This window comes from Theobroma cacao, chromosome 2 (genome assembly GCF_000208745.1).
Source record: "Theobroma cacao cultivar B97-61/B2 chromosome 2, Criollo_cocoa_genome_V2, whole genome shotgun sequence".
Classification (NCBI taxonomy): Eukaryota; Viridiplantae; Streptophyta; class Magnoliopsida; order Malvales; family Malvaceae; genus Theobroma; species Theobroma cacao.
Genome location: NC_030851.1, coordinates 15462342 through 15476654, shown reverse-complemented (window position 1 = coordinate 15476654; position 14313 = coordinate 15462342). Strand labels below are relative to the sequence as shown.

General features: G+C 33.3%; 1 protein-coding gene across 1 annotated transcript; it reads left to right on the top strand.

Annotated features, from left to right (window-relative positions):
- Window positions 9395-10162, top strand: LOC108660655 (wiskott-Aldrich syndrome protein homolog 1-like). Its single transcript, XM_018114907.1, has one exon. It carries the CDS (start codon window positions 9395-9397, stop codon window positions 10160-10162), a length of 768 nt encoding a protein of 255 aa, XP_017970396.1.

Below are 14313 nucleotides of genomic sequence, written 5' to 3'. Positions count from 1 at the left end.
ATATGTTATGTTATGATTTGGAAATGATTTGTAATCTTTCGTATTTTGATTATTTGATAACTATTGCTCACCGGGGAAGTGCGAAAGCTGATACGAGAGCCTTGTGAGGTTTCGATCGACATTCGGGGTGAAGAATGTTTGTCGAGGCTTCGCGGCGGTTGTCACGGGCTCGATGGGGAGTTTCGGGTCGTGACATAATCTCTCAACCTCTCTCTATCTTTCTTACTTTTATTCACAAAGCCAACAACCAAGAAATAAAAATCAAACATATTTTTCATTGGGCTTACCTTGTTGTTGAGAATGATTAGAGGAAGGCAAGAAACGATGGCTGGCTATAGTATGGAGCGACGCCAATGGCAGCAACCAGAAGGGGTGGCTGGTTCTTGATAACTCTATAATATAGAGTTATTTGATCTTAATTTTGATAGTCATTTAGCTTAGTTCTTGTAGTAATGCATAGAAATTAGTAAGTTTTATTTAATTATTTTAAATTAGTTATTTTAAGTTAGTCAATCTAATCTTAGTTAATTTTATGCTTCATTTGGTGTTAATGTGGTTAATATAGGTTGTTATTGATTTATTTGTGCTTTTGTAGGTTTATTGAAGAAAGAATTTTAGTAGATGAAGGAGAACAATTTCAAGGTGCAGACTTCCACTGCATATATTTTGGTATTTCAGCCATAACACTCTTTACAAAGTTCCAAATGAAGTTATTCTTAGACCATTGGAAAGATAAGAGAAAAATCTACAACTTTCATGTTTACCACTTTATCCAGTTCGGCATGAAAGGTGGTAAAAAATCTTATCAAAGTTGACATACTGCAGCAGTCCTAGACCAATTATGATTTCTGCTATTTAAATAGTCTAGGCCGCGGCCCACATAGTCTGATGAGGAATTCTGATTGGAATTGACTTCTTTCTTCACCTAACTTAGCCTAACTTTAAAGCCCTATAAAAACAACCTTCCGGAGGACTTTTAAGGAAAAAACAAAACATCAAATTGACAACTAAGAGTCAAGCCACAAAGTCATTGAAGCTAAAAAGAATTTAAAGGATTCAAGGAGATTTGGAGATCAAGAATACAATTCTTGAGTTTTTGTTTATCTTTTTTATTCTCTTATTTTCTTAGTTTTGTTTTTAATGTTTAAATTTTATTTGATGATGATGTGTGACTTGATGGGGAACTAATTCATTAATCTAAGATTATGATTGAACTCAATATATAGTCTGATTTATTTATCTCTCTGTTACTTCTATTTGCTAGATTTAAGTTTTTTATTTTATTCTATTCTTAATGTTTCTAATTGCCTGATCACTAATTAGATTGAATTGGAAACTTAGGTTAAACCTCAACGAAGGAGATTTAGTAGACCTTGAATAAAATAGCGTATGGAATCTTAAATCATATTGGGGGAAAACTGTCAAGGTGGCAAAGATTCATCCTTATGATGTTGTTGAAATTTATAGTGGGCTAACCAGAGTAGTCAAGGTGAATAAAGTAAGTCTCAAACCTTATAAAGTAGTATTGGAAAGGGTGCCTTAGTCAATCTAGTGACTATAAAAAAATGTTTCTTAGGAGGTAACCCAAGCATTTTAACTTATTATTTTATTTTTATTTTCTTTTAATTATTTTTTTATTCAATTATTAAATTAGTAACATTGTCTTTTATTTTGTAGGTACATTAAAAAATGTATAAAAAAATTCAAAAAAAAAAGTGGAAGGGGTAGGCCATGACTTCCCTAAAGGGAGGTCGCGGCCTAGCAAGAACGAAAGAAACGTTGGCCGTGGCTCCTGTGAAGCATGGCCACTGCCTCACGGATTTCAACAACGTGGGATGCGGCACCCATTAGGCATCGACCGTGGCCTCGTGCTTTTGTGGGCTACCAACGTTAGGTGACCCACCACATTTAAAAAAAAAAACCATTAGGGTTGCTAGAGTTGTGATGTTCCCACAACAAGGCCACGACCCTGTAACTTTTGCAAACATGGGTTGCGGGTCCTACTAAGGGGCAGGCCACAGCCCCCTCTAATGTGGGCTGCCAACAAGGGGCAGCCCACTACCCCATAAACCCCCCTGTTGTGGGCTACCATGAATGGGCAGCCCATTCCTCATAACCCATACGCCCCGTCCCTCTTTCTTAATATGGGTTGCCAACAAATGGCAGGCCATTACCTAATAAAACCCCTCTATTTTCTTTTCAATTATTTTTTATTTTATTTATTTATTTATTTCTCTACATTTATCTTTATTTATTTTCTTTTTGTAGTAAAAAAAAGCATTCCTCCTAGAAATGAGAATGAAAAAGATGACAATAAGGAACAGGAGGAATAGAGCTTCACTAGATTCATCCAACCATTAAGGAAGTATTCTTTACCTTTTCTTTATTTTTTCTAACATTGTGGACAAAATTTAGTTTAAGTTTGAGGGGGGTGGATTTATTTTTCTAGTGATGAATACTTTGTGGAAGTTTTAGATTTAATTTTGTTTGCATGTTTATCTTGATTTATAAATAATTTACGATTAGTTGGTAAATGAATTTATTATTTATTAGAATTTTAGGAATCTAGAGTAAAGTTGTGCCAATTGTTTTCGATGATTTCTCTATCCACTGATGATAACTAATTATCTTTAATTCTTAGCTTTTTGTGAATAAGGTTTTTGTTTAGATTCATGCTAAAGTTTTTTGTTAAGTATCATTATTAGGATGTGATTTCCACAATTTTGAGTACTACATCCTTTACTTTGAATTATTATGAATATCTAGAGAAAGTTTATATTGATGTGAACTGTAGATTATGTCATGAATTCTAGAATTTGCATGATTTTTTCTCGAGACGAAATCCTAAGAAACACTTAGTTAGGGAGATGATTTAGGCCATCTCTGGACTGTTTGAGTCTAAAAAGCCTACCTTATTAAATTTTTATTCTTAATATACCCTTTGAGCTTAATTTCCCTTTTCTTTGTTTAACTACATAATAATTGAGCTAGCCTTAAAATAAAATTTCTAATTTTGCAACCTTCACTCCTAAGCATGCATATTGTTTTAGGAAATTTAAATTGAGCTAAATGTTGAAAAAGGTGGAAAGGTGATGTTGATGTGAAAAACAAATGTTCAAAATATTAAAAGTCACCCCATTACCTATAATACAAAGAAAATAAGTTTGGGGGTGTAAAATTGTGAAATTGTGAAAAAAAATGTGTTGAGAAAAAGAAAAAAAAAGAAAAGTTCAAATGTGGAATAAAAGGTGTACTTGGAGAAGGAAAATAGAGCTCTATAGATAAGTCCTAGAATAATTATGTGCTTAAGGTGATTTGAGGCACATCATTATCTTGTATCCTACCTTAACCCTAGCCATATATTACAAGCTCTATAAAGTCTTATTGATCCCTAGCTTTGTATTAGTCTACATTAGCGAAGAGAGAGATAAAAAGTAAACCTATGGAGTTTTAGTACTAACTTGAAATTTGTGTTAGCACAAACTCATCCGAATATCATGATATTTTTGGTAAAAGATTTCACTCACACACGAAAATCTATTTGAGACTGTACTTGCATTGGAATTGAAACATGAATTTGACTGATGCCTTTATTTTTTTGTAAGTTAATGATAGATAGATGTACTTTTGAGAAAATTATAGGGAATCATTGAACTGGTGCACTTTATCTCTAATAGTAGTAGTAACTATATTTATTTTAGTTTTCTTTAATTGAATTTGATTTTCGTAAGTTAGTTTCTTTTTTATGTTTTGCTCAAGGACTAGCAAAATATTAAGTTTGGAGATGTGATAACTCTATGATATAGAGTTATTTGAGCTTAATTTTGATAGTAATTTAGCTTAGTTTTTGTAGTAATGCATAGAAATTAAAAGATATTATTTAATTATTTTAAATTAGTTATTTTAGGTGTATCAATATAATCTTAGTTAATTTTATAAATAATTTGGTGTTAATGTCGTTAAGATAGGTTGTTATTGATGTGTTTGTGCTTTTGTAGGTTTAATGAAGAAAGAATTTTAGTGGAAGAAGGAGAGCAATTTCAAGGTGCAAACTTCCACTGCACATATTTGGGTACTTCGGTCATAACTTTACAAAGCTCGAAATAAGTGATTCTTAGACCATTGGAAAGATAAGAGATAAAGCTACAACTTTCATGTTTACTACTTTTCCCAGTTCGGCCTTGAAGATGGTCAAAAATCTTTTTTAAGTTGATGTACTATAGTAGTCCTAGACTAATTACGATTTTTGCTATTTAAATGGTCCAAGTCGCGGCCCACGTAGTTTGATGAGGAACGCTTGATTGGAATTGACTTCTTTCTTCACCTAACTTGGCCTAACATCAAAACCCTATAAAAATAACTTTTCAGAGGACTTTTAAGGAAATAACGAAACAACAAATTGACAATTGAGTGTCAAGCCACAAAGCCATTGAAGCTAAAAAAAATTTTAAGGATTCAAGGACATTTGGAGATCAAGAATACAATTTTTGAGTTTTTCTATCTTTTTTTATTCTCTCATTTTCTTTGTTTTGTTTTTAATGTTTAAATTTTATTTGATGATGATGTGTGACTTGATAGGGAACTAATTCATTAATCTAAGATTATGATTGAACTGGATATGTAGTCTGATTTATTTATCTCTCTTTTACTTAAGTCTGATGGATTTAAGTTTTTTATTTTATTCTATTCTTAATGCTTCTAATTGCCTGATCACCAATTAGATTGAATTGAAAACCTAGGTTAAACCTGGATAAAGGAGAATTAGGTAGACCTTGAATAAAATGGCATATGATCAAATACACTTAGTTGATGAGGTGGTTTGATTTGCATATAGGGTAGACATACACCTATAAGCCATGTGTAGCCAAAATTAAAGCACAAACTTAATGAATCTTTCTTCAATATGATTTGCATAGACATATAGTAAATTTGTCACAACCTGAAATTCCCATCGAGCCCGTGACAATCGTCGCAATGTCTCGATTGACATTCATTACTCGAAATGCCAACTGAAACCTCGCAAGGCTTTCGCATCAGTTTTACTTCTCCGTTGTGAGCAATAGTTATTAAATACCATGTTTTAAAGAAATATAGACCAATTTCAAATCAAAAACAATCAAAAAGTAATTTCTACTACACAGGGGTATTTTGGTCATTTTACCCAAAATTTTCGAATCCTAGTAAAAATATGATATACGAGTAATAAGCATCCATTTCATTTCCAAAAATAAGTTTCGTTGTCTAATTCATCAATTTAAAGTGAAATTATAGCTATTCAAATTAAATAAAAATATTAAATAAAATATTCTATTTTCTTATAAAATAATATTTATACAACGCTGCGTAAATAATTTTTGTAGCATAAAAGCAAAATAAATTCATACATACAGTGGCACATGCAGCCAGGTATACAAATATTTTACAATAACATGTGGGCCTCCAAAATAAACATATATGTACAAGACTATAGACATGCGATTTCTAAGGGTGTAAACCCAAAAGCAAACCCTCGACATAATCAACGGTCTACAGACTGCCTTGAGCCTGAAATGGGTGAAAAGAAGGGGTGAGTTTTTATAAACCCAATGAGTAAGAAAATTTCATCTAAAACATCTAAAGCCGAGTAAATGGAGACAATTTAAAATATCTCATCATAATATGATTCATAACATCAAATCTCATTTCATTTCACATAAATCAATTTCATTTCATAAAAATCAACTAGGGTTATGATTCTCATAAAAACTTGGCTCGTGCCAAAAACTTGCACTTGGTGATACCTTACCCCGGGCATCCAACCGAGTTTGCCAAGGCTGTTAAAATAACATATAAGTATAAAACTCATTTTTTACATTTAAAAGCACAGTCGTTCCTTGGCGTTGGCTAAGTTTCACCCTCACGTGGTGGTTCAGCGTGAGGTGAATTCTAACTTTACCTTAGGAGATACCTTCTGCGCCTCTCATACTAAGGTAAATATAATGGGGTTTACCGTGCCCCTATAATAGGTTGGTCCACAGAAATCCGCCCACTGCAGTAAGCTAATCAAATAACCCACCAATTCAATAAAATTTTTGACAGCATGACATGGCTAATATAATATTACCAGCCTGTCAAAGCAAAGCAAAACAGTTCATATATTCCACACAAACACAAATCCAGCCATGCTTGCCATCACATTGTCATAAGCCATCAATTCAAACCATATGTCAAAACATATATATAACACAAGTATACAGTCTCCACTTACTCAATTTCCAAAACCAGTATTCAATTTCAAAACAAGTTATAAATCTCATTTCGTTTAATCAACATTTCAATTATAAAACATAATAGTTTGTAATTTAAATTCATTTTTCTTTAAAACATAAAAACGAGTATAAGCTACTTTAGATAGTTAAGATGAAGTCTAATTACTCACAATAACAGGAGTTTGGAGTACTCCTATTCTTGGTCCTCGGGCACAATATCCTTACCCTTATCAAAGGGCTCACCACCTATATATAATACATGACACATAATTCAATATATTTGTGCCAAACTGTTATAAAACTATTTCAGGCTCTATATGAATGCATGACATTGAATGAGAATTGTCTAAATAATCACTTCAAGACGGTGTTCTGCATGGGTTCAATTATGATCGGACTGAATTTGTATTCGACGTAACTCGAGCCATACACTGTTGAATTAACCAAAAGATCCGATTCAACTTCAAATATATTCATTACACTTCTAATATTCCAAATACACCAAAGTACCTCAATAAGCTTGATTGTAACTTAATTCATTGTAACCGAAATTCATTCCGATTTCGGACTAACTTGCTAATCAGTGTCAACACAGTCCAATAAATCCGTCTATATTATTAGGAATCAAATCCAAGTCCATTTACTATGATTTTCTCATTATTGTTCAAATCGTTTACTAAAGGAACCATACGTTTCCATAACCGTTTTCAATATCCGGCACCACAATTCATCAAATACAATCTAAATAACATGAGATATAACAAAATTCATCATCAATGTGTCCTTTAGTAACTTCGGCCAAGGAGGGTTTGATGAAGATTGTAAAGCCTGACCTTATAAAATACTTTCCATGTCATTCATATGATTGATAATATGCTTGCATACTTGGAAAGCCCCGAAAGAAAAATCGTTAAAAGACGACAATGTACCAAACAGTACAATTAAGTTAATTTAAGTCTCGAACTAGATCAAATAGAGAATTTAAAATGAAATTAAGAATATTAAAGTCCCAGAATGGTTTAATATGGTGATTTGAAGTTCGAGGATCAATTTGGAGTTAAATCGAAATTTTTACTGTCTAGGGGTAAAATGGTCATTTACCACTTAGGGACACAATGGGAATTTTTAGAAAAGAATTTTTTTTTGGCCCCATTTGACTTATTGGAATATAATTTGAGGGTTTGGCAGTGAAAAAGTTTAATTCTAGTGATTTCTAGAGTGTAGGGGCAAAATCGTAATTTTGCATTCCATATGGTAAAAGATCGAAATAGGCTAACACTGCGTTTAGGCAAAAATTTAGACATTTTTGCATTCCATATCATGCATTAGTAGTCTAAATTAGTTTAATTTCAATTTAGTACCAATGTGGTGAATTTCTCGATTTTGTATTGTGTCAAGGTGGTGAGTCCTCTGACAAAGGCAAGGGAATTGCACCCGAGGATCAATAGTCTGAGTATTTCAAAAATCCCCACTCTAGACACGGTGAGTAACCTTACCATCATTTTAATTATCTAAAGTATGTTTTTATTCGATTTTGGTGAATTTTATGAAAATGAATTCAAATGGTAAATTTTTATGTTTTGTAAACAAAATGAGTTTAAATGAAAATATTTTATAAATTGTCTTGAAACGAAATAACGATTTTGAAAATAGAGTAATTGGAGACCACTGATATGTTGTAAATTTAAAATTTAATTAATGGCTTATGTTATTGTATTGGCATGACTGGCTGGACTGTGTTATTTATGAATTGTATGAATTGCTTTATTTTACCCTTGCAGGCTGAGTAGAAATATATTAGCCTTGTCATGCTGTCAAAATTTTATTGTATGGTGGGTTTGACCTGCTGCAGTGGGCTAGGTTCTGTGGACTAGCCTATTAGAGGGGCACGAAATCTTGTTATATTTTTACCTTGGTTGGAGAGGCGAGTAGGGTAACTCCCGAGGTATAACTTTAAAGTTCACTTCACGCCAAACCACCACGTGAAAGGGAACTTGGCCAACGTCAAGGAACGACTATGTTTTCAAAATAAAAACACGACTTTCTAATAGCCTTGGTGGACTTAGTTGGGATAGCCCTCGGCCAAGGTATCTTAGATAACTGAGTATGATAATAATTTTTGGCATGAGCCAAGCTTTTTAAGAAATTCATAAGCCATACTGATTACTTGCTTTAAATAAATTGATTGCATCTGGTTGAAATAAGTTGAAAGATGATAAATTACAATTTGATGAAATGTTTTAATAGTCTCCTTTTGCTCGACTTTAGATATTTTGAGTGATGTTTGTTTACTCACTAGGATTTTATAATCTCACCACCCTCATTTCCACCCATTTCAGGCTCAGAATAGATTGTAGATAACTGATATCGCCAAGAATTATAGTTGAACTTGCCACATCCAAAGACTATAGGTTCATTTCTTTTGATACTTTTGGTCATTTGTGGGCCCACGTGTCACTGTAAATTAAATTCTATACTTTGATTATCTGTATTACGGTATGTAAGAATTTATTTTGCTTTTATGCTATAAAAATTATTTATGCAGTGTTCTTAAAATATCGTTTTATGTGAAAATTGAATATTTTATTTAATATTTTTATTTTATTATAACAGTCATAATTCCATTTTAAACGAATGTTTTAGACATCCAAAATTATTTTTGATTATGAAATATGTGTTATCCAGTTACATACTATATTTTTAGATGATTTTGAGATTTTTGGGATAAATGACCAAAATACCCCTGTGAGACAGAAATTATTATTTTATTTGTTTAAGTTGGAAACAGTTTAAAATCTTTTAGAATGTGGTATTTGGAAACAGTTACCCATAGGGGAAATGAGAAGCTGATATTAAAAACTTGCGAGGTTCCGGTTGACATTCCGAGTAATGAATGTCGATTGAGACGTCGCGGCGGTTGTGACGGGCTCGATGGGGGTTCCGGGTCGTGACAATTAAGTTGGTATCAGAGCTTTTGATTTTAAAGATTAGAGTTTTAGGGTTTTAAGTTATTTTAAAACTGTTTTAAAAATTTACAGTGTCAGTGTGGCCCCGAGTTAAGTTAGGTTAGGTTGAATAAAATACATGCATAAGCATATAGAGCCTGAGGTTGCCTAAACTCACTTTGTTCCCTATTATAGATTATTATGTCTCCTCGACGCGAACAACCACCTTTCACTAGATCAGCTGGAAGGGGAAGAGGTCGTTTCCAACGTCGTCAGTTAGGTGCAATAGAGGAGGAATTGACTGCATCCACCATTCGGGCAGCACCTGCTGCTGAACAAACCAAGACTCCTCCACATCCTCCACCTCCTCTACCACTTACTAGTATTCCTGCTATGCCTCTTGAGGCAGTTCAGGCATTAGCAGCCTTCTTTACTGCTATTGCTGGCCAGGCTCAAGCTGGTCAAGCTCTTCCTACAGTTCCTCTGGCTGCTCCTTCAGTACCACCATCCCCACCTCCTGTCCCACCACCAGTGCTGGATGTTTCTGATTCTAAGAAGCTTAAAGAGGCTAGGCAACATAGTTGTGTTTCTTTTATGGGTGAGTCGGACGCAACCGTGGCTAAAGAGGTGGTGCGAATGGCTTTAAGAGCCGAGAAGCTTGCGAATGAAAATAAGAGTCTGCGAGCTGAGTTAGCAAAAAGGAGAAGTCTAAGTGTATCTTCTAGTCAGCCACCAAACAGGGGCAAAAACTCCTCTGTTTCAGGAAGTTCACGTAGATGCAGAAATTGTGGGAATTATCATGTTGGGCCGTGCAGAGGGCCTGCACGATGTTTTCATTGTGATCAACTGGGTCACATTAGGAGAGATTGTCCACAGTTAGGACGGGCTACGGTAGCTGCTCCATCTCCACCAGCTCATACGGATATACAGAGGAGAGATTCCTCTGGATTGCAACCGAGACAGGGATGATTTTGACATACCACCAAGGGTAGATTAAATAAGTTGAAATTAGTGCTCTAATAAAGTACGTATGATAGAAAGCTAGTTTGTAAGTTGTAGTTTTCATGCTCATGAAATATATAAAGATTATCAATATATGGACATACATTTGGAGTTGTAATTTACAAGTTTGAAGTATTTAAGATATGATTAAATGGAATTAGCATTAGTTAGGGTACGTAAATCTTTTAATTAATTTCTATGGAGTATCCATGATAGTAGAATGGAGGAACATCGTGCAGTGATGCTATATGGTGAAATCACTATACAATATGGAAAGGGTATTTTCGAGTGGGATTTATTGACTGATGATAAGTGATGAGCAATTTGAGATACATGTAGCTATGAATAAATTTGGAGATCTTTGCTTAAGCAAACTCGTATTAAATGTTATGGTAAAGATATATGAATGCTAGTGGCAAAAAAAAAACAACGTTAAATCAATGTTTTGATTTCACACTTGTGATAGAAAGTTAGTCTTGCTAATTGTGGTATAGACTCGAAGGGAAGCCACACGATTGTGAATAATTGAGGTAGTAGCTTTAAAGGTGGAAGAGTTGCTAAGATAAAGTGAATTCAAACCGTTGCAACGCCACAGTACTGACTATCAAACGCTGTCACGTTAAGAACCCCTAATGGCTAGAAAGTAGAGCAAATTGAGAGTGGCATGAAGATGAAACTCACGAGTTGAAGAATGGTCATTGGTTTTCATGCTAAGCTTTGTTGTTTGGAGTCTTAAGTGCATTGGGAGGTATTAAGATAAAGATGATGAGTGAAATTGCAAAGTTTTTTTTTTATTTTTTTATTATTGCCTTATATATATTGGCATGTAAGAGAAAGAAAAGTTAGAGAATTTTTGAGATGGCTACATAAAAATAAATTAACATGTGGAGTGTTAAGATGAATAATATGATGATTGAAGTCAAATCTTAAGAAATAAAGAAGACAAGAGATTAAGTCTTGTTAAAGACTAAAGAGGAAGCGAGCGAAAGGTTAGATGAATGTATGAGATACTGATAAGAGATGTCAATAGCAAGTGAGGAAAATGTAAATAAAGATTTCAATAATGATATAGCAAATGAGTTTATATAGAATATTGTTATGAGAATATACTGATCTTGTCTTGACCTTGTTGAAAGGAAAGGATTAGTAACAACACAAGTAAACTAGGTGACATGCTAGAAACCCATGGAGATAAATTGAAGCATGAGTAGTTGGGCATGCCTTTATGGAAATGATATACTTGGTGTATAAAAGAGTAAATAAGTGATTAAGTGTTTCAAGAATGTTTACACGCCCTTGAGAAAGAATTATAAGTTATACATGATGGGCATAAGATGCGTGACTTTGAAACTTGCTAAGGAGCCAAATGGCTAAGTTACGGGTTAAATGATCATATGTTGTGAGACATAAATTTAAAATAAATATCCCTAAGGAAATACTCAAGAGAAGTTCTGCCATGGATCTTGTGAAAGCAAGCACTAAGTTATGTAGTTATAAAAAGGAAGCTATAAGCTGAGAGTGGTATAAGTATTAACATTAAAAAGTACTTGAGGAGAATTTAGTTTCAAGTCTTGTAATTTCAAGTACAATTTGTAAATTAGTTAAGGAAGAATGATGTTATATTCATATGAAAGAGTGGAATAAAGGATGATAGAAGTTAACCTTGATAATGAAGTCAGATAATGAAACTTTCTTAATATATTATGGGAATTGGAATTCGAAAATGCGTGAGGCATACATGATTCAAATGAATCTGAGTTTTAAGTGACAAATCAATATCGAAATGCAATAAGGATACAATATATAGGAGACATGAAGGATAATCGAGGAATAAGGATGACTTTTAGGAATTGTAGTATTGCATAAGATGCAATGATCAAGTCAAGATAAATTTTTGAGATACCAATGGGATTATAAAACATACACGCATAATAGATTATAATTCAATGGAGATGACATTGTGATGCAATGATATACAGTACAAGGAAACTTAAGCATATAATTGGAAATGATAAGAAGAGAATATAAGTATATAAATGATGAGGAACTATGCACAGGCATGATGAGAATTTGTATGAATTATGAAGCTTATTCTATTGAATCTTGATTGTGGATGGGAATGAATTAAGAGAAATTAGTCTGAAGGCATTTGAAAATAGAGACTCGTATACATAATGAGGAATATAGACATTTGAATGTATATGTATATGTATGTGTGGAGTAGTGATGTACCCAACTAAATGAATAATGGTTTTAGTGGTTCAAGATTTGAACTCAATATATTTGATGAGTTGTATAGATAATGTAACGATTAAGAATCTTATCAGAAGACGATTTATGGTGACCTAAGGAATTTTGGAGAAATAGTTAAGGGAATATAATCTATAGTACGATTAAGCCATATGAGATGGATTAATAGGATTAAGAAGATTGAAATTTCCTAAATGCAAAGTAAACATGAAATATGTAGAAATAATTAAAGCCATTAATTTTCCTGAACGCTGAGGATATGTACAGGAATGAGTATGGCGTGTTAATGATGTTGTAAACTACACAATAGTGTATGAGGATAGGATGAATGAATGAAAGTCGAGAAGTTTGATATGGAATGAAGTAATAAGATAGTGATTGGTATACCTAAATAAGAATAAAATGCGATCGAAATTGGTATGATTGAGATGGAGTTATGGTTCAAGCTTAATGATAGTAATAGAAGCATGCTTAATGTCTCAATATAAGAGATCATAATTGTGAAGGTTATTGTTGATCTGATTTTAAAGGATAATAATAGACATAAGCGAAGTACTTGAGTTGAATTGGAGGTAAATGAGGTGAACAAATCGAAATTCCCTATAAAGGGGAAGACATAAGAAGTCGAGCATTAGATGAGAAAACAATACCCCCACATTTTCTCTGAGTTCAGTACATGAAATTTTGAGGTCAAAATTTTATTTTAAGGGGGGTAGTGTTGTCAAGCCCGACCTTATAAAATACTTTCCATGTCATTCATATGATTGACAATATGCTTGCATACTTGGAAAGCCCTGAAAGAAAAATCGTTAAAAGACGACAATGTACCAAATGGTACAATTAAGTTAATTTAAGTCTCGAACTAGATCAAATAGAGAATTTAAAATGAAATTAAGAATATTAAAGTCCCAGAATGGTTTAATATGGTGATTTGGAGTTCGAGGAACAATTTGGAGTCAAACCGAAATTTTTACTGTCTAGGGGTAAAATGGTCATTTGCCACCTACGGACACAATGGGAATTTTTAGAAAAGAATTTTTTTTTCGCCCCATTTGACTTATTGGAGTATAATTTGAGGGTTTGGCAGTGAAAAAGTTTAATTCCAGTGATTTCTAGAGTGTAGGGGCAAAATCGTAATTTTGCATTTCATATGGTAAAAGATCGAAATAGGCTAACACTGCGTTTAGGCAAAAATTTAGACATTTTTGCATTCCATATCAAGCATTAGTAGTTTAAATTAGTTTAATTTCAATTTAGTACCAATGTGGTGAATTTCTCGATTTTGTACTGTGTCAAGGTGGTGAGTCCTCCGATAAAGGCAAGGGAATTGCACCCGAGGATCAATAGTCTGAGTATTTCAAAAATCCCCACTCTAGACACGGTGAGTAACCTTACCATCATTTTAATTATCTAAAGTATGTTTTTATTCGATTTTGGTGAATTTTATGAAAATGAGTTCAAATGGTAAATTTTTATGTTTTGTAAACAAAATGAGTTTAAATGAAAATATTTTATAAATTGCCTTGAAACGAAATAACGATTTTGAAAAAAGAGTAATTGAAGACCACTGATATGTTGTAAATTTAAAATTGAATTAATGGCTTATGTTATTGTATTGGCATGATTGGCTGGGCTGCGTTTTTTATGAATTGTATGAATTGCTTTATTTTACCCTTGCAGGCTGAGTAGTAATATATTAGCCCTGTCATGCTGTCAAAATTTTATTGCATGGTGGGTTTGACCTGCTGCAGTGGGCTGGGTTCTGTGGACTAGCCTATTAGAGTGGCACGGAATCCTGTTATATTTTTACCTCGATTGGAGAGGCGAGTAGGGTAACTCTCGAGGTATAACTTTAAAGTTCACTTCAC